Source organism: Lampris incognitus, chromosome 16, assembly GCF_029633865.1.
Source record: "Lampris incognitus isolate fLamInc1 chromosome 16, fLamInc1.hap2, whole genome shotgun sequence".
Taxonomy (NCBI): domain Eukaryota; kingdom Metazoa; phylum Chordata; class Actinopteri; order Lampriformes; family Lampridae; genus Lampris; species Lampris incognitus.
The window spans coordinates 1,833,903-1,854,783 of NC_079226.1; the positions used below are offsets into that span (position 1 = coordinate 1,833,903).

General features: G+C 48.8%; 1 protein-coding gene across 2 annotated transcripts in view; it reads left to right on the forward strand.

The window, feature by feature from the left end:
• arid4a (AT rich interactive domain 4A (RBP1-like)) overlaps positions 1 to 20,538 on the forward strand; it is a 68,590-nt gene extending 48,052 nt beyond the window's left edge. Inside the window, exons 15-25 of one of the 2 annotated variants that reach the window (XM_056296128.1) lie at positions 193 to 427; positions 1,374 to 1,645; positions 5,199 to 5,360; positions 5,591 to 5,675; positions 7,098 to 7,305; positions 9,885 to 9,947; positions 11,042 to 12,439; positions 17,213 to 17,317; positions 17,442 to 17,669; positions 18,032 to 18,178; positions 19,199 to 20,538. In XM_056296128.1, the coding sequence (XP_056152103.1) occupies positions 193 to 427; positions 1,374 to 1,645; positions 5,199 to 5,360; positions 5,591 to 5,675; positions 7,098 to 7,305; positions 9,885 to 9,947; positions 11,042 to 12,439; positions 17,213 to 17,317; positions 17,442 to 17,669; positions 18,032 to 18,178; positions 19,199 to 19,302 (3,007 nt within the window). In that variant the 3' untranslated portion in view covers positions 19,303 to 20,538. The remainder of the gene's footprint in view (positions 1 to 192; positions 428 to 1,373; positions 1,646 to 5,198; positions 5,361 to 5,590; positions 5,676 to 7,097; positions 7,306 to 9,884; positions 9,948 to 11,041; positions 12,440 to 17,212; positions 17,318 to 17,441; positions 17,670 to 18,031; positions 18,179 to 19,198) is intronic. The other variant, XM_056296129.1, reaches the window with a different exon arrangement.
• Positions 20,539 to 20,881: the final 343 nt, after the last annotated feature.

Below are 20,881 nucleotides of genomic sequence, written 5' to 3' on the forward strand. Positions count from 1 at the left end.
AGTCAAGTGTGACCACTGGTTCTGGTTTGACTTGAACCAGTTCCATCGTTACTGTGAGAGACCGATGTAACACTTGTTACTTCAACTGGACAAATGGAATAAATACTGTGCGTGTGTGTCTGCGTGTGTGTGCGTGTGTGTGTATGTGCGTGTGTGCGTGTGTGTGTGCGTGTGTGTGTGGGTGGGTGTTAGGTACCTGTATGGTTTTGAGGAATACTGTCGTTCAGCCGCAATCACCTTCAGAACCATCCATCACAACAACCCTCGCCCTTCCCCAACACCGTCCAATCACAAGACTGCAGGAGTAGAGCTCAAGGACTCTGCACCCATCAAGATGGAGCCTGCTGAGGATAAGGCGAAGGAAGAGGTGGAGTCTGAGTGTGAGAGTGAGAAGGGAGATGTGAAGGAGAGACATGTTTCCTCCAGGGTGAGTAGTTGGCAGAGTGTCTTAATGAGGTTTCATTAGTTCGTCCATCTTCAGTTAAAATCCTTGAAACTCACTAGTTGGTACATGGACACTGTCAGTGAGACACCACATACGTCACCATTTTAAACATCTAGTTGGCTGTGAAATGGTGACATCAACCAGGTAGTGGTCTAAGTGAAATGGATTTGTAATAATGACTGGTAAAGTGGACTAATGAACACACCAACACGTGGTACATTTTATTACTAGAATCACTGACCACAGAATGGTGAATCAGTTCATCTGGACATAACGTTTAGTGCGAGAAACATTTCATCACCTATCCGAGTGACCTGACCTCTTCAGTCTCAGCTGTCTGCAGATATCCCCAACCTTAGGGCCCAGACACACCAAACCAACTAGCGGGGACGAAGGTGGACTGTTGCGTCGCCTCACATCGCCTGCCGTATGGGCCGAAAAGTAGCACTTGAACACACTGCAGATTACAGCGAACGGCCAGCTAGCATGTAGGTTCTGCACTGATTCACTAAGCTGAACAGCCAATCAGAGTGATCTCTCTCACCGACGGAATCCACCAATTCAACATGCTGAATTGGCCGAAAAGCTGCTGACGGGTCCAACTAGTGCCGACTGCGGGACACACTGCAAAAACTAGGGTCACGCGCGCTCACCGACGGCCCGACATTGGCCAACAGCTGACCATCGGCCTGGTGTGTCAGGGTCCTTATAAACAGCACAGATGCATAATGACCAAAACCACGACCAATTTCATATGCAAATATGGTGTGACCATTAACTAGAGTTTCAACGGCCATGTGTACTATTCACAGAGGACTGGGGAATAGTTGCAGTCAATGATGAATCAGTCAGTTAAAGCCTGGACCTTCCTCTGGTATCACTCCATACTAACCTCTTTCTGTCTGTCTGTCTGTCTCTCTCTGCTCAGGGGCGGAGGAGGTGTGTGAGGAGTGAGGGCAGAGGGGAGCGAATGAGGGAGAGACACCTGAAGGAGGAGAACCGGGGTGGAGCTGATGAGACCAGCGGGGAGGAGCAAAAGGATGTTGAGAAAGAGGCTCTGACCAGGAGGCGCGGTAATCGGCGCATTGATGACTCAGATAAGGAATCTGATGAGGAGGAGGAGGAGGAAGAAGACGATGAGGAGGAAGAGGAGGAAGAAGACGAGGAGGAAGAGGAGGAAGAAGATGGAAGGGGAGAGAGGTAAGGAGTAGTTCATTCAGGCATAGAGTCCTCATTACAACCCAGTTTTTTGGGGGGTTTTTTTGTAGTTAGTCTTAATCAGAGCCAGGTGTGAAGACATACACTCAACATACATCTGCCGCCCACCTGTACCACTTTAATGCAAAATAATCTCAGCAGTACCAGTTTAATGCAAAAAATCTCACCAGTACCAGTTTAATGCAAAATAATCTCAGCAGTACCAGTTTAATGCAAAATAATCTCAGCAGTACCAGTTTAATGCAAAAAATCTCACCAGTACCAGTTTAATGCAAAATAATCTCAGCAGTACCAGTTTAATGCAAAATAATCTCAGCAGTACCAGTTTAATGCAAAAAATCTCACCAGTACCAGTTTAATGCAAAATACTCTCAGCAGTACCAGTTTAATGCAAAATAATCTCAGCAGTACCAGTTTAATGCAAAAAATCTCACCAGTACCAGTTTAATGCAAAATAATCTCAGCAGTACCAGTTTAATGCAAAAAAATCTCAGCAGTACCAGTTTAATGCAAAATAATCGCAGCGGTACCAGTTTAATGCAAAATAATCTCACCAATACCATTTTAATGCAACATAATCTGAGCAGTACCAGTTTAATGCAAAAAAATCTCACCAGTACCAGTTTAATGCAAACAATCTTACCAGTACCAGTTTAATGCAAAATAATCTCACCAGTACCAGTTTAATGCAAAATAATTCACCAGTACCAATTTAATGCAAAAAATCTCACCAGTACCAGTTTAATGCAAAATAATTCACCAGTACCAATTTAATGCAAAAAATCTCACCAGTACCAGTTTAATGCAAAATAATCTCAGCAGTACCAGTTTAATGCAAAATAATCTCAGCAGTACCAGTTTAATGCAAAAAATCTCACCAGTACCAGTTTAATGCAAAATAATCTCAGCAGTACCAGTTTAATGCATGCAATCTCACCAGTACCAGTTTAATGCAAAATAATCTCAGTGGTACCAGTTTAATGTAAAATAATCTCACCAATACCATTTTTATGCAACATAATCTCAGCAGTACAAGTTTAATGCAAAATAATCTCAGTGGTACCAGTTTAATGTAAAATAATCTCACCAATACCATTTTAATGCAACATAATCTCAGCAGTACCAGTTTAATGCAAAATAATCTCACCAGTACCAGTTCAATGCAAAATAATTCACCAGTACCAATTTAATGCAAAAAATCTCAGCAGTACCAGTTTAATGCAAAATAATATCACCAGTACCAGTTTAATGCAAAATAATTTACCAGTACCAATTTAATGCAAAAAATCTCACCAGTACCAGTTTAATGCAAAATAATTCATCAGTACCAATTTAATGCAAAAAATCTCACCAGTACCAGTTTAATGCAAAATAATCTCAGCACTACCAGTTTAATGGAAAATAATCTCACCGGTACTAGTTCAATGCGAAATAATCTCAACAGTACCAGTTTAATGCAAAATAATCTCAGCGGTACCATTTTAGTGCAAAATAATCTCACCAGTACCAGTTTAATGCAAAATAATCTCAGCGGTACCAGTTTAATGCAAAATAATCTCAGCAGTACAAATTTAATGCAAAATAATCTCACCAATACCATTTTAATGCAACATAATCTCAGCAGTACCAGTTTAATGCAACATAATCAGCAGTACCAGTTTAATGCAAAAAATCTCACCAGTACCAGTTTAATGCAAACATTCTCACCAGTACCAGTTTAATGCAAAATAATCTCAGTGGTACCAGTTTAATGTAAAATAATCTCACCAATACCATTTTAATGCAACATAATCTCAGCAGTACCAGTTTAATGTAAAAACACAGCATGATCTCCTTCGTTTGGCACACCTGTGTTCAGTTTTGTGTGAAGAGCGATAACCGAACAGTTTAAGCATGGCTGCAAGGAAGCCACTCCCACTCCTGAAGATCTGGTGAAGATGAAGAAAAACACGGTTGTTGTTGTATGCTGCTTCCCAAAGTTATATGATCATGTCAAAACAATGTACTGTTGTGATGGAAAATATGAAACCACAGACACGGTAGAAGGTCAGTGAGACACTTGGAGTTCCTGGATCTATTTGTTCTCTTTTTTTCTTTTGCATTTTCCCCCCCTTTTCTCCCCAATAGAGGGTATGCACGTGACATCACAGATGCGGAATTTACAGCGGGACCACGCTTTGAGCGGCAGAAAGAAAGACCGAGTGGCAGCGTGCAGCTTGTGTGAAAATGGGAAAGAGCTGTTGTGCGATGATGGACTGCACTAGTAGAGTTCACACGAAATCGGAGTTATCTTTTTACAGACTGCCGATCATCATGTTGCGATTTGTTTTGTCACTCACTGCGACTGAGGGGGCATGTTCCAGTGGGAAAGTGACATCAATGCATACCCTCTATTGTATCCAGCCAATTACCCCACTCTTCCAAGCTGTCCCGGTCGCTGCTCCACCCCCTCTGCTGATCCGGGGAGGACTGCAGACTACCACATGCCTCCTCCCATACATGTGGAGTCACCTGCTGCTTCTTTTCACCTGACAGTGAGGAGTTTCACCAGGGGGACGTAGCATGTGGGAGGATCACACTATTCCCCCTAGTTCCCCCTCCTCCCTGAACAGGTGCCCTGACCAACCAGAGGCGCTAGTGCAGTGACCAGGACACATACCCACATCCAGCTTCCCACCCACAGACACGGCCAATTCTGTGGACATTCCGACCAAGCCGGAGGTAACATGGGGATTCAAACCAGCGATCCTCGTGTTGGTAGGCAGCAGAATTGTTCTCATCCTTTGAGAGCATTATGTTGAAAAGATCCATGAATGTAAGCTGGCTCACCACTGTACATCAACTCGTGCTACTATTCAGACAGGGTAGGAAGTAGTGATGGGCTGATTTGTCAGGGTCACCATGCTTCCTGGAAAACTTGGGACGTTATAGACTATTTTTCCAAACATGGAAAACACCTGGAAAATGATCATATTGATCAGATATCCTGGAAACATTACTTAGCCGCTGAGAGATGTATTTTTGGTGTGATTGTGTAGCTGTGATGTTTGCCTGCGTGTGTGTGTAGAGATGTGGAGTCGGTGTGTGAAGTGTGGGCGGTGTGTTCAGTCACACACAGTCCATGTAGAGACTATAGACTCCCACTGATGCCATACAAAAGTGTAGATACTACAGACTCCCACTGATGCCATACAAAAGTGGGAACCCTGTAGAAACCAGTGATGTCACTGAGTTAATGTTTGCGGGTGTAGGTCATGATTGTAGCAGTAAGAGGCAGTACTGGTTCAGTACTGAACCAGTGTGTTCTCTGTTGGTACAGCAAGGCTTGTTCTCATCTTCTACGAGGGGAAGTGCTCGAGTGAAGTGACGTAGAAGAGGTCGAATTTGAAATAAAAATCCATCATGGTATATAGTTTAACTACTACTCTAAACTATCTGTCCTGTGTTCATCTGTGTGTGTGTGTGTGTGTGTGTGTGTGTGTGTGTGTGTGTGTGTGTGTGTGTGTGTGTGTGTGTGTGTGTGTGTGTGTGTCAGGACTGAGGAAGAGGAGGATGGGGACTCAGTGACTGGGACAAAGGTCAGGGTAAAATATGGCAGAGGAAAGACCCAGAAGATCTACGAGGCAAACATCAAGAGGACAGACACCGACGATGGAGAGCAGATCTACCTCGTCCATTACTACGGCTGGAACGTCAGGTGTGTGTGTGTGGGGGGGGGTGTTGCTCTGTGGGGTTTGTTTATGTCTATGTAGTTTTCTGTAATTACTCCAGCGCTTCCTACTGGTCAATAAGGAGCATGCCAATTAAGTGTGATGAGAGCCACGTGAGTTTGCCCCACATTCAGCTAGATGGCGCCACTGTTTAGCAGGGTGGGTCGTGCAGGGCTGTGCAGGTGAGTGCTGAGTTTGACCAGGATGTTGTTTGCAGGTATGACGAGTGGGTGAAGGCCGACCGCATTATCTGGCCAGTGGACAAAGGAGGAACAAAGAGAAGAGCCAGGAAGAGGGCAAAGGTCAGACTTTCACCTGAATGAAGTGATGAAACGGTGTGGCTTGTGTTTCTTGGTCAGAGAGAGGTGTTCATCTTGTGATGAGTGAAATGTGGAGCAGGGCTGTGCAGGAACTGTGCCAGTGGGGCGGGTCTGTTGCAGCTCCCTGTGGTTTAACTGGAGTAGAAGCCCAGGACTGTGGGTGGACTGTGTGTGGATTGTGGGTGGGCTGTGGGTAGACTGTGGGTGGGCTGTGGGTGGACTGGACTGTGGATGGACTGTGGGTGGACTGTGGGTGGATTGGGTGGGCTGTGGGTGAACTGGACTGTGGGTGGACTCTGGTTGGGCTGTGGGTGGACTGTGGTTGGATTGTGGGTGGACTGGGTGGGCTGTGGGTGGACTGGACTGTGGGTGGATTGTGGGTGGACTGGGTGGGCTGTGGGTGGAGTGGACTGTGGATTGACTGTGGGTGGACTGTGGGTGGATTGGGTGGGCTGTGGGTGAACTGGACTGTGGTTGGGCTGTGGGTGGACTGTGGTTGGATTGTGGGTGGACTGGACTGTGGGTGGATTGGGTGGGCTGTGGGTGAACTGGACTGTGGTTGGGCTGTGGGTGGACTGTGGGTGGACTGGGTGGACTGTGGGTGGACTGGGTGGGCTGCGGCTGGACTGGGTGGGCTGTGGGTGAACTGTGGGTGGACTGTGAGTGGACTGGGTGGGCTGTGGGTGGGCTGGGTGGACTGGTTGGGCTGTGGGTGGACTGGGTGGACTGTGGATGGACTGTGGGTGGACTGGGTGGGCTGTGGGTGGACTGGGTGGACTGTGAGTGGACTGTGGGTGGACTGGGTGGACTGTGAGTGGACTGTGGGTGGACTGCGAGTGGACTGTGGGTGGACTGTGTGCGGTCTCTCAGTCAGTTCACTTCATAAGCACATCAACAGTGTCAAACAGTGCTGGAGCACAGTCAGTACAGACCTGAACAGTGTATGAAACCACACCTCATGTTCATGTAGCTCATATCTGTTCAGTCTCCCTCTCCTTTTTTACTGACACTTTGCTGTTCTGTCCATCACCACATCCCCTCTTTCTTTCTTTTTCACTTTCTCTTTCTCTCTCCCACCCTGTCCCTCTGTCTCTCACTCAGGGAAGTGAAAGTGACTATGTTTACTTGATGTTTCTCTGTTGCTCTTGTGACTGACTGGACACTAACATTTGTTTTCTTTTTATCGTTTTCCCTCTCTCGCCCCCCCCCCCCCCCCCCGTCTCTCTCTCTCTCTCCCCCACTCTCTGTCTCCCTCTCTCCCCCATCTCTCTCTCTCTGTCTCCGTCTCTGTCTGTCTCTCTCGCTACCTCTCTCTCTCTCTCCCCCTCTCTCTGTCTCTCTCCCTCTCTCTGTCTCTCTGCATTTCTTTCTGTCCATTTCACTCCGTCTTTCATTCTCCTTTAGAATAAAGACAGAGAGGAGGGCGATGCTGAGAGGGGAGAGGAGGAGAAGGTGTTGAAGGTTGGGGGGGTGAGGAGGGGTCGTCCCCAGGTCAGGACTCCACCAACTAACCCCACCGGCCGCAGCGTGTCGAAAACACCGAGCACTGAGAGTTGCTCAGGCAGCAAGACCAGCCGGACAGAGGCCTCCGTCAGCCTTCCTAATGGAGAGAGTATGAACCCTAACACACACCACACACACCAAACCACACACACACCACACACTGAATGGTGCGATCCTGGATGCACAGTTGCGGTTGCAGACCGGGCATGTAAAAGTGGTGCTGGAGGGGGTAGGGGCAGCTTTGCGAGCATCCCTTTTGGCACGCTTTGCTACACGGTGTTGTGTGCGCTGGTTTTCCATGTACTTCACTCCCTCTGAGATGTGAGAGCGCCAGGTTGTGCGGCAGGAAGCAAGTTCCTCCAAAGAAGAGGGGTTGATCTGACATCTTTTCAGTGTGGTCTTCATTTGGTCTTTGAACCGCTTCTTCTGCCCACCAGCAGTGCGTTAGCCAAGGCGTAGTTGGCCGTAGAGGACTTTACGTGGGAGTCGTTCACTGGGCATGCGGATAACATGCCCAAGCCACCTGAGTTGATGGTGGTTTAGGGTAGACTCCACGCTGCAGCTGCCTGCCTGCTCCAACACCTATGTGTGTGGCACTCTGTCCTCCCAAGTAATGCCGAGGATCCTCTGGAGACATTTCACATGGAAGGCCTCCAGGCTTCTGAGATGGTGGCTGTAGATGGTCCATGCCTCACATCCATAGAGTGGTGTGGAGATGCACACTGCTCTGTAAACAAGCCCTTTGGTGTGGAGACTGAGGTTGCTGTTTTGGAAAACCCTTCTCCTTAGACAGCCAAAAGATGTTGAGGCTCGTTTGAGACGGTGCTGAATCTCATCGTCCATTGTGCAGGTGTCGGATAGCATACTTTCCAGATATTTGAAGGCAGGAACAGTGGCCAGTCGTTGCCCTTCTATTGTGAAGGTTGTTGGGTGGTTTGGGAGGCCGGCAGTCAACTGACAGATTACCTCTGTCTTTTGGGTGTTAATAATCAGTCCCATTCTCCTGTATGCAGTTACAACTGCCGACAGAGTGTTTTGTAGAGCTTCTGGTGTGTGGGCTACCAGGGCACAGTCGTCGGCTTACTGTAGCTCAATAATGCTCTCAGAGGTCAACTTGGTGGTTGCCTGAAACCTCCTGATGTTGAATAGGTTTCCATCGAGCCTGAAGTCAATGGTAACTCCAGCCTGCTTCTCCAACCTCCTTCGTAACAGTGTTGTAACAGAGACTAAGAAGATATTGAACAGGACTGGGGCTAGCACACAGCCTTGTCTGACTCCAGTCTGCACACCAAAGGGCTCAGAACTGTGGTTCCCCACTACCACTTGGGCCATCATCATTCCTGAGTGAAACTGTCCAAGAAGGGTAAGAAACTTGGGTGGACATCCAAATTTCTTCAGGACTTGCCACAGCAGGGCCCGGTTAACTGTATCAAATGCCTTTGAGAGGTCTATGAATGCTGTGTATAGATCCTTGTGCTGTTCTCAGCATTTCTCCTGGAGCTGGCGTGTCACAAACATCATGTCAACGGTCCCTCTATCCTTTCAGAGGCCGCATTGTGACTCTGGTATGACCTGTTCGGCTCTTGTGAGTGTTAGTCTGCAGAGCATGATCTTGGCTAAAACCTTTCCAGCAATGGCCAGTAGTGAAATACCCCTACTGTTGGAGCAGATGGATTTGTCTCCTTTGTTTTTATAAATGGCCACAATGTTGGCATCTTTCCACTGTTGGGGGACACACTCGCGACTCCACACCTCAAGGATATAGAGATATAGTGTCCTCGTACAGAGATAGCCTCCTTCCTTGAGGATTTCACACCAAACCACACCCACACACACACACCACACACACAAACACACACACACACACCACACCACACCACAGACACGCACAAACACCACACATACACACACACACACACCACACCACACCACACATACACACACACACACACACACACACACCACACCACACCACACCACACACACATATACACACACTCTTTCACATATTCACAGCTAAGAATAAGAATATCTTCTAAGGGCGTCCGGGTAGTGTAGCGGTCTATTCCGTTGCCTACCAACACAGGGATCGCTGGTTCGAATCCCCGTGTTACCTCTGTCTTGGTTGGGCATCCCTACAGACACAATTGGCCGTGTCTGCAGGTGGGAAGTTGGATGTAGGTATGTGCCCTGGTCGCTGCACTAGCGCCCCCTCTGGTCGGTTGACGCACCTGTTGGGGGGGGGGGAACTGGGGGGAATGTTGTGATCCTCCCATGCGCTATGTCCCCTTGGTGAAACTCCTCACTGCCCGGTGAAAAGAAGCAGCTGGTGACTCCACATGTATGGGGGGAGGCATGTGGTAGTCTGCAGCCCTCCCAGGATCAGTTGAGGGGGGGAGCAGAGACTGGGACGGCTCAGAAGAGTGGGGTAAATGGCCAAGTACAATTGGGGAGAAAAATAATATATTTTCTTAGCTAGAACCTCTCCAGAGATCAAAGACAGTTTGCTGACTTTGGCACCAGTTAGACACCAGTAGAGAGTGGAAGAGGAAGGAAACTCAACCAAAAATCCAGATGTCGTTCACAACAGTTTCATCTCTGTAGATGAAAGAGCATTAGCTAAAGGAGACGTTAAGTTCGGATGAAACCATTAAAGAAAGTTCATTAGACTGTTGCTGTCCTCACCAGATACCCCAAGGAGGCGCACCAGGAGAACCTCTGGAATGTACGACTCCGACAGGGCTTCAAACGGTGAGAATACACCTCCTTCTGTCAGCTGTGTCTGGAGGCAGAACAGAAAGTCTGGAGGTGTTTGTGGTCAGAGGTTTATATTTGATATGTTCCTGTAGGGACACAGGTGAGTGCTTGACCAGTCAGTCAGTTAGGTGGTTAACTGGTTCGTGGTGAAAAAGACCAGTGAGTGGTGGAACCAGTCAGTCAGTTAGGTGGTTAACTGGTTTGCGGTGATAAAGACCAGTGAGTGGTTGAACCAGTCAGTCAGTTAGGTGGTTAACGGGTTTGCGGTGATAAAAAAACAGTGAGTGGTTGAACCAGTCAGTCAGTTAGGTGGTTAACTCGTTTGCGGTGATAAAGACCAGTGAGTGGTTGAACCAGTCAGTCAGTTAGGTGGTTAACTGGTTTGCGGTGATAAAGACCAGTGAGTGGTTGAACCAGTCAGTCAGTTAGGTGGTTAACGAGTTTGCGGTGGTAAAGACCAGTGAGTGGTTGAACCAGTCAGTCAGTTAGGTGGTTAACTGGTTTGCGGTGATAAAGACCAGTGAGTGGTGGAATCAGTCAGTCAGTTAGGTGGTTAACGGGTTTGCGGTGATAAAGACCAGTGAGTGGTTGAACCAGTCAGTCAGTTAGGTGGTTAACTGGTTTGCGGTGATGAAGACCAGTGAGTGGTTGAACCAATCAGTCAGTTAGGTGGTTAACTGGTTTGCGGCGATAAAGACCAGTGAGTGGTTGAACCAGTCAGTCAGTTAGGTGGTTAACTGGTTTGGGGTGATGAAGACCAGTGAGTGGTTGAACCAATCAGTCAGTTAGGTGGTTAACTGGTTTGCGGCGATAAAGACCAGTGAGTGGTTGAGCCAGTCAGTCAGTTAGGTGGTTAACTGGTTTGCGGTGATAAAGACCAGTGAGTGGTTGAACCAGTCAGTCAGTTAGGTGGTTAACTGGATTGCGGTGATAAAGACCAGTGAGTGGTTGAGCCAGTCAGTCAGTTAGATGGTTAACTGGTTTGCGGTGATAAAGACCAGTGAGTGGTTGAACCAGTCAGTCAGTTAGGTGGTTAACTGGTTTGTGGTCATAAAGTGATAAGTTGACCTGTCATCTTTCTCCCACAGAGGATTCGGGGAACTCATCAGAGGACAGCGAATCAGACGAGTGTCCTGATAAAAAGCATCTGGTGTGGAGTGACAGACTGGAGCCAGCTTCCTCCTGTCCTCAGGAAGAGGGTCCAGAGATGCCAGAGGAGGTACAGGAGGTGAAACAGGAGGAAGAGGAGGAGAAGAAACCTGCTGATGGTTTGGCCAATGATGCCCCTCCTGTTGCCAACACCGCCATCACCATGACAACAGCAGCAGCAGCTCAAGAGGCAGCTGCTGCCATACCGCCATGTCCCAGCATGCCCCACGAGCAGCCTGAGAATCCCCTCATCCAATCAGAGAAGAAGGAGGTGGAGAAAGGGGAGGAGTCTTTGGCTGAGGTACATGAGCAGCAGAGTCATACACCTCCCACCTCCTCCCCCCTCCCTGAGGAGTCCTCCCCTATTTCCCCTAGGGCCAAAGGTCGTAGGTCAAACCTGAGAGAGGTGGGATCTGAAACTCCACCCACAAACCCCAACTGCACCACTACTGCCACACCTGCTATGCTCACTATCACCCCCAACCACAAGGGGGCGCTGCCCTCTCCTCCACGAGGAGTCTTAAAGCGACAGGAGGAGCCCATGGTGGTTCTGCACTGCCTGCCCTCCCAGCACCTCCCACCCGAGGCTTCCGACACTGACTCTGCTTCTGAGGAGGAGGAGGAGAGGAGCAGCCCAGCAGGAGGTGTTGTCACAGCAACCAAGCGTAAAGCCCTGGACCAAGGATCACCCGACAAGAAAGTTCGATTAGACCGCAGAGATGAGACCAAAACGGGAGTCCTGCCCAAGATGGCCACCACCTCACCCAAACCCTTCCCTTCGCCACTGAGGAGGACAGAGGTCGACAAGAGAAGTGAGGAAGAGCTGAAGGGAGAGGAGTGGCTGAGGGGCAAGGAGGAGAAACCAAATGAGGGTGTTGAGGAGTGTCTGATGGGGGGTGCAAAGCCTCTGAGCCTGGAGCCACAGCTCTGCCAGGAAGTAGCAGGAGCAGGACAGGAGGAGGCTCCATCGGTGGAGGAACTCCCTCAGATGGGCCCGGAGGCCCTGGTCTGCCACGAGGTCGACCTGGATGACCTAGACGATAAGGAGAAACCGTCCTCTGGAGGAGAACATCTCCTCCTGATGATGAGGGAGCAGCCTCAGCACCTCCTCCAGACTCCTCTCTCTGCTCCCCTACCCCAGGCCCTCCCCCCCACCTCCTCCTGTTTAGAGGAGAGCCATGTGGGGAGGAGTGAAGGCAGAGCTGCTTCAGAGAAGGAGCGAGGAGCAGCGAGTGTGGAGTTACAGGACGTGATGGGAGAGGACATCCATCATGGCCTTGATGCTGTCACCTCCTCCAGCAGCTCCTCTTTGTCTCTGCAGGAGGGCAGAGACAGAGGTATGTTCAGATGGGAAAGCTGACGTCTTGATAAAAAGGTTTAAGGAAGGATGCAAATCTTTTATTTTTAGATCTTCAGTATAAAAAAACTGTTTAATGAATGTTTTGATTAACCAGTGTTGAAGCTCTTAAAACCAAATAAACAACTGACCTCGGAGTCAGGAGTCAGGCATCTCGGAGTTACTCCTCAGAATCTCCCTGAAAGTGTGTCGAACATAAAATAATCCTTCCTCAGTGGAGGACTAAGGAGTCATGAAGCTTCCTACACACATTCAGCTAGGAGTAAGATTACCGCTAAAGCAAAGGGACTGATTCACATGTTTCATGATGCTGAGCTGCAGGAGGAAGTGGTGACAGTATGCTGAGCTGCAGCAGGAAGTGGTGACAGTATGCTGAGCTGCAGGAGGAAGTGATGACAGTATGCTGAGCTGCAGGAGGAAGTGATGACAGTATGCTGAGCTGTAGGAGGAAGTGATGACAGTATGTTGTAGCTTCTCTGCAGTGGCTGCCTCACATGTTTCATGATGCTGAGCTGTAGGAGGAAGTGATGACAGTATGCTGAGCTGCAGGAGGAAGTGATGACAGTATGCTGAGGTGCAGGAGGAAGTGGTGACAGTATGTTGTAGCCTCTCTGCAGTGTGACTGCCTCACATGTTTCATGATGCTGAGCTGTAGGAGGAAGTGATGATAGTATGTTGTAGCTTCTCTGCAGTGTGACTGCTTCACATGTTTCATGATGCTGAGCTGCAGGAGGAAGTGATGACAGTATGCTGAGCTGCAGGAGGAAGTGATGACAGTATGCTGAGCTGTAGGAGGAAGTGATGACAGTATGCTGAGCTGTAGGAGGAAGTGATGACAGTATGTTGTAGCTTCTCTGCATTGTGACTGCCTCACATGTTTCATGATGCTGAGCTGCAGGAGGAAGTGATGACAGTAGCTGAGCTGCAGGAGGAAGTGGTGATAGTATGCTGAGCTGCAGCAGGAAGTGATGACAGTATGCTGAGCTGCAGGAGGAAGTGGTGACGTTATGCTGAGCTGTAGGAGGAAGTGATGACAGTATGTTGTAGCTTCTCTGCAGTGACTGCCTCATGTTTCATGATGCTGAGTTGCAGGAGGAAGTGATGACAGTATGCTGAGCTGCAGGAGGAAGTGGTGACAGTATGCTGAGCTGTAGGAGGAAGTGATGACAGTATTTTGTAGCTTCTCTGCAGTGACTGCCTCACATGTTTCATGATGCTTAGCTGCAGGAGGAAGTGATGACAGTATGCTGAGCTGCAGGAGGAAGTGATGACAGTATGCTGAGCTGCAGCAGGAAGTGGTGACAGTATGTTGTAGCTTCTCTGCAGTTTGACTGCTTCACATGTTTCATGATGCTGAGCTGCAGGAGGAAGTGATGACAGTATGCTGAGCTGCAGGAGGAAGTGATGACAATATGCTGAGCTGCAGGAGGAAGTGGTGACAGTATGCTGAGCTGTAGGAGGAAGTGATGACAGTATTTTGTAGCTTCTCTGCAGTGACTGCCTCACATGTTTCATGATGCTTAGCTGCAGGAGGAAGTGATGACAGTATGCTGAGCTGCAGGAGGAAGTGATGACAGTATGCTGAGCTGCAGCAGGAAGTGGTGACAGTATGTTGTAGCTTCTCTGCAGTTTGACTGCTTCAAATGTTTCATGATGCTGAGCTGCAGGAGGAAGTGATGACAGTATGCTGAGCTGCAGGAGGAAGTGATGACAATATGCTGAGCTGCAGGAGGAAGTGGTGACAGTATGCTGAGCTGTAGGAGGAAGTGATGACAGTATGTTGTAGCTTCTCTGCAGTGACTGCCTCACATGTTTCATGATGCTGAGCTGTAGGAGGAAGTGATGACAGTATGCTGAGCTGCAGGAGGAAGTGATGACAGTATGCTGAGCTGCAGCAGGAAGTGATGACAGTATGTTGTAGCCTCTCTGCAGTGTGACTGCCTCACATGTTTCATGATGCTGAGCTGTAGGAGGAATTGATGATAGTATGTTGTAGCTTCTCTGCAGTGTGACTGCCTCACGTGTTTCATGATGCTGAGCTGCAGGAGGAAGTGATGACAGTATGCTGAGCTGCAGGAGGAAGTGGTGATAGTATGCTGAGCTGCAGCAGGAAGTGGTGACAGTATGCTGAGCTGCAGGAGGAAGTGGTGACAGTATGCTGAGCTGCAGGAGGAAGTGGTGACAGTATGCTGAGCTTTAGGAGGAAGTGATGACAGTATGCTGAGCTGCAGGAGGAAGTGGTGACAGTATGTTGTAGCTTCTCTGCATTGTGACTGCCTCACATGTTTCATGATGCTGAGCTGTAGGAGGAAGTGGTGACAGTATGCTGAGCTGCAGGAGGAAGTGATGACAGTATGCTGAGCTGCAGGAGGAAGTGTTGACAGTATGCTGAGCTGCAGGAGGAAGTGGTGATAGTATGCTGAGCTGCAGGAGGAAGTGATGACAATATGCTGAGCTGCAGGAGGAAGTGGTGACAGTATGCTGAGCTGTAGGAGGAAGTGATGACAGTATGTTGTAGCTTCTCTGCAGTGACTGCCTCACATGTTTCATGATGCTGAGCTGTAGGAGGAAGTGATGACAGTATGCTGAGCTGCAGGAGGAAGTGATGACAGTATGCTGAGCTGCAGCAGGAAGTGATGACAGTATGTTGTAGCCTCTCTGTAGTGTGACTGCCTCACATGTTTCATGATGCTGAGCTGTAGGAGGAATTGATGATAGTATGTTGTAGCTTCTCTGCAGTGTGACTGCCTCACGTGTTTCATGATGCTGAGCTGCAGGAGGAAGTGATGACAGTATGCTGAGCTGCAGGAGGAAGTGGTGATAGTATGCTGAGCTGCAGCAGGAAGTGGTGACAGTATGCTGAGCTGCAGGAGGAAGTGGTGACAGTATGCTGAGCTGCAGGAGGAAGTGGTGACAGTATGCTGAGCTTTAGGAGGAAGTGATGACAGTATGCTGAGCTGCAGGAGGAAGTGGTGACAGTATGTTGTGCTGCAGGAGGAAGTGGTGACAGTATGTTGTTGCTTCTCTGCATTGTGACTGCCTCACATGTTTCATGATGCTGAGCTGTAGGAGGAAGTGGTGACAGTATGCTGAGCTGCAGGAGGAAGTGGTGATAGTATGCTGAGCTGCAGGAGGAAGTGATGACAGTATGCTGAGCTGCAGGAGGAAGTGTTGACAGTATGCTGAGCTGCAGGAGGAAGTGATGACAGTATGCTGAGCTGCAGGAGGAAGTGGTGACAGTATGCTGAGCTGCAGGAGGAAGTGGTGACAGTATGCTGAGCTGCAGGAGGAAGTGGTGATAGTATGCTGAGCTGCAGGAGGAAGTGATGACAGTATGCTGAGCTGCAGGAGGAAGTGGTGACAGTATGCTGAGCTGCAGGAGGAAGTGATGACAGTATGCTGAGCTGCAGGAGGAAGTGGTGATAGTATGCTGAGCTGTAGGAGGAAGTGATGACAGTATGCTGAGCTGCAGGAGGAAGTGATGACAGTATGCTGAGCTGCAGGAGGAAGTGATGACAGTATGCTGAGCTGCAGCAGGAAGTGATGACAGTATGTTGTAGCTTCTCTGCATTGTGACTGCCTCACATGTTTCATGATGCTGAGCTGCAGGAGGAAGTGATGACAGTATGCTGAGCTGCAGGAGGAAGTGGTGATAGTATGCTGAGCTGCAGGAGGAAGTGGTGATAGTATGCTGAGCTGCAGGAGGAAGTGATGACAGTATGCTGAGCTGCAGGAGGAAGTGGTGACAGTATGCTGAGCTGTAGGAGGAAGTGATGACAGTATGCTGAGCTGCAGGAGGAAGTGATGACAGTATGCTGAGCTGCAGGAGGAAGTGATGACAGTATGCTGAGCTGCAGGAGGAAGTGATGACAGTATGCTGAGCTGCAGCAGGAAGTGGTGACAGTATGTTGTAGCTTCTCTGCAGTGTGACTACTTCACATGTTTCATGATGCTGAGCTGTAGGAGGAAGTGATGACAGTCTGTTGTAGCTTCTCTGCAGTGTGACTGCCTCACATGTTTCATACACTTTTGTTAATGGCCTCAACTGGTTGACATGAAGGGTCTTTGTGGTTTTGCTCGAACAAGTGTTGAGACGTTTCATAGAGCTGCCATCTGACTATATCCATAGTCACATGTTTATACTATGAAGTTGTTTGAGATTCACAAATGCATCCTGGTCCCAGCTTGGGTCAGTAATATTAATTTATACACTTATAACATCACCAGCTCACATGAAGACAGTTTGTTTCTGTGTGACTGGTGGGAGCATGAAGGAGTGTGCTCATGGGTTGAGGAAGTATGGTGATGAGCGCTTGATTTAGTCTTCTACCAGTCCTAAGTCATGGAGGTTTCCTGGTGTTCCTGAACGTCCTGGCTCATAATGTAGATACGCATGCTTGTCTCACTGCGGTCTGCTGGGAACTCCCAGCGTATGAAGACTCCTCTCCAGGTCTGCTAACATGTGCTGTGCAGTAGTGATGATAACATTTGTGTCTCCTCTGTATCAGAAGTAGGAGCAGCACATGTCACTCTGACTTGTCAGGGAGTTCGGACTGAGTCGCTCCTGAGACGCTTAATAATGGCTTACTTTCAGCTACTTTCAGCTTTCCAAAACGTTGCTTCACATTTGAATAGAGACACAGCCGGTGTCAGGTACATGACGACAGCTCCTAACCAGCCTGTCTCCAGCCTGTCTCCAGCCTGTCAGTATGTTGTGTTGAGTGTTTGACTGAACTGACCTCTGACCCCTCAGGTCAGAAGAGGCTGATGGATTCTAACTCCAGCCCCTCTGCTAAGAAACAGAGACGCAGCAACAAAAGACCAAACACACTCGGCAAGGCCGAGAAGAATGGGACTGGTATGTAGTGTGTGTGTGTGTGTGTGTGTGTGTGTGTGTGCGCGCGCATGCGTGTACACATACTAGATTGTTGAGGTGTTGTGTCGGTGTGACACCAGAGTAAGTGTGTTTGTGTCTTCTTCAGGCCACAGCAGTGACAGTGAGGATCTGGCCACGCTTGAGCACTCCGCCAAGCTGAGCACTCCACTCAAACCCGCCCTGGTCAAAGGTCAGAAGGTCAGCCGCTCACCAGGCCCAGGCCATGGCCTGGCCTCACCTTCTTGCCCAAGCAGAGAGCAGGAGCGAGACAAGCACAAAGACAAGCAGGGCTTCCCCTCGCCACAGCGCACATACAAATGGACCTTTCAGCTCAGTAAGGACACACACTACACACCATGCTTCACGCAGGGGCTCCGACCTGGCAATGCTGTCCATCTCTTTACCTGTCTGTCTCTCTCTACATCTTTCTCCCTGTCTGTCTCTGTCTTAATCTGGCTCTCTCTATACATCTTTCTTCCTGTCTCTCTTTCTCCATTTGACTCTGTCTCTCATTCTTCCTGTCTGTCTCTGTCTCTCTTTCTCACTGTCTGACTCTTTCTTTCTTCCTGTCTGTCTCTCTTTCTTCCTGTTGTTTCTCTTTCCCCCTGTCTGACTCTTTCTCTCTTTCTTTCTGTCTCTCTCTTTCTCCGTCTGACTCTGTGTCTGTCTTTCTTCCTGTCTGTCTCTCTCCTCCAGATGAGTTGGACAGTATGTCAAGTACAGAGAGGATCTCCTTCCTGCAGGAGAAGCTACAGGAGATCAGGAGATACTATATGACACTGAAGTCGGAGGTGGCTTCCATTGACAGACGCAGGAAGAGATTAAAAAAGAAGGAGAGAGAAGGTATGGAGAAGAGAGTTCTGGGAAATGTAGGGTCACTTTTGGTTTTAGTTGTTTTATTGACTTTAAAAACGGAGTCTGAACAGACAGACTCGTTGATTGTGGCTCGTCTGTATGAGAACTAGTCAGTTGTCCTGAACACATAAATGTCAGACATGTTTTTTAACAGCCGCTCTGCACAGGTCAGTTGGCTCAGGTTGGTCAACATTGGATCTGCTGGGGTGTCCGGGTAGCGTAGCGGTCTAGGCCATTGCCTACCGACACAGGGATCGCCAGTTCAAATCCCCATGTTACCTCCGGCTTGGTTGGGCGTCCCTACAGCCTCAATTGGCCATGTCTGCGGGTGGGAAGCCGGATGTGGGTATGTGTCCTGGTCGCTGAACTAGTGCCGCCTCTGGTTGGTCAGGGTGCCTGTTCAGGGGGGAGGGGGAACTGCGGGGAATAGCGTGATCCTCCCATGTGCTACGTGCCCCTGGTGAAGCTCCTCACTGTCAGGTGAAAAGAAGTGGCTGGTGACTCCACATGTATGGGAGGAGGCATTTGGTAGTCTGCAGCCCTCCCCGGATCAACAGAGGGGTTGGAGCAGATCAGCAGAGGGGGTGGAGCAGCGACTGAGACGGCTCGGAAGAGTGGGGTGATTGTCCAAGTACAGTTGGGGAGAAAGGGGGGGGGGGGTTGGCTCTGCTGACACTGCCAAGCCATCGCTCTTGCCCAACCGTCACAACACCCTTTACCCCCCATGTGCCAGGAGGGCAAACTGGGGGTAAATTGAGCTGATTCTCCTGAGAGAGAGAGAGAGAGAGAGAGGGAGACAGAAAGAGAGGACGGGGGGGGGAACAGAGAGAGAAAGATCTACCAGAAGATAGTCACATTTAAAACACTTTATTCTACTGAACTTGTTTGTTTGCAGGTTGTTGCCTTTTCTGAGACACATGTACCTGCCTGCCACATCTCTGTATGCCTGTCTGTCTGACTGCGTCTGTCTGACCTCTGACCTGTCTGTTTCTGTGTCCACCTCTCTAGTAACTAATACGACGGCCTGTACCTCGTCTGGCTCGTCAGACACAGGGATGAGTCCGTCTGCTGCCTCCCCCTCTCAGAACACTGTGGCTGTGGAATGCAGGTGACACGCCCACACACCGCTAACCCAGCCCCCTCTACTCCACCCACCCAATCACATCCTGCCCCAGGGCATGCTGGGTAATCCTCTGGAAGTCCTGCTCTGCTGGCGGTTGAGACAATGACTGGTTAGTTTTTCTGTCTTTGTCTCTCTGGAAGCCATTTCAAACCAGACTGAGGAGGGAGACAGGAAGTGCTTCCTAATGTTGAGACTTGTGGTAACTGGTCGAGTCCCTGTCTAAACAGAGACAGAGAGAGACAGACAGACAGAGAGAGAGAGAGAGACAGAGAGAGAGAGAGAGAGCGAGCGAGCGTCGCTTCCTGTAGTGAAGCCAGACAGAGGGAGGGATGAATGTAAATGAGTGTGTCTCTCTCTCCATGTCTCACTCTTCCTCCCGGTCTTCTTTGATGGTATTGGAGACAAACCCAGAGGAGTCCGCAGTTTTTATGGTTCTGTTCTTTAAAAAGGTCAAAGGCCAAATCGGTTGAGTTCAGTTCTCCGTCAGTGCTGCCAGAGGTGGTCCCGATCCGGGAGAGAAAGACGGGAAGTGGCTTCTCCATGGCGACATGATGTCACAGCACAGCTCATTATGCAAGCTCTTTTTTGTTTTTTGGTCAGCGCTCTTTTTGAGGAGGCCAAAGTGAAGTGATCCTGGGAGGTCTTCAGCAGACTGGTGGCCCCCTCATGGTTTATGTGTCCCTTTTCTACAGAATCAGAGCATTTATTTTGGTATGGCAAAGTTTCACTAAGCATAAATCTCAGTGGAGAAATTATTTAATGAATATTTCCTAGAGCTCAACATTTTGTTTTGTGTAAAATAAAGGTGTGTGGCATATTGTCCAGTATATTTATTTAGTTTGTGTTTGTTGTCCACGGGGAGGAAGAGGGGCTCTCCTCTCCATCTCCTCCTCCTCCTCCTCCTCTCTCCATTGCTTTCCTCTCCTGGTTTTCAACCTGTTTTGACTTTCAGCCGTTAAGTTGGAACCGACGTTGACCCTCCTGGGAACCACACCACGCATTTGAAAACGTTTTACACAACTGTAAAGAAGGATTTGTATCGTTTTCTAAGAAGACTGTTTGTACCGTTGTATGAGCAGCTAGTTTTTTTATGTGTTGTTGGGTAGAGAGCAGGGGAGTGTAAATACACGGCTGTCTGTCACGGACCCTTGGATCCTCGGTAAAGCCATGGTTGTATCTTCATGTAAAATAAGCAGAGCTCTCTTGGTTTCTAATAAAGTTTTTAAATATGGGTGGAGTGGACTGCCAGTGTTTATGCAAGGTCTGAAATACAGTACCAGCTCTCAAGGTCTGGAATACAGTACTAGCTCTCAAGGTGTGAAATACAGTACCAGCTCTCAAGGTGTGAAATACAGTACCAGTTCTCAAGGTCTGAAATACAGTACCAGTTCTCAAGGTCTGAAATACAGTACCAGTTCTCAAGGTGTGAAATACAGTACCAGTTCTCAAGGTGTGAAATACAGTACCAGCTCTCAAGGTGTGAAATACAGTACCAGCTCTCAAGGTCTGGAATACAGTATTAGCTCTCAAGGTATGAAATACAGTACCAGTTCTCAAGGTCTGAAATA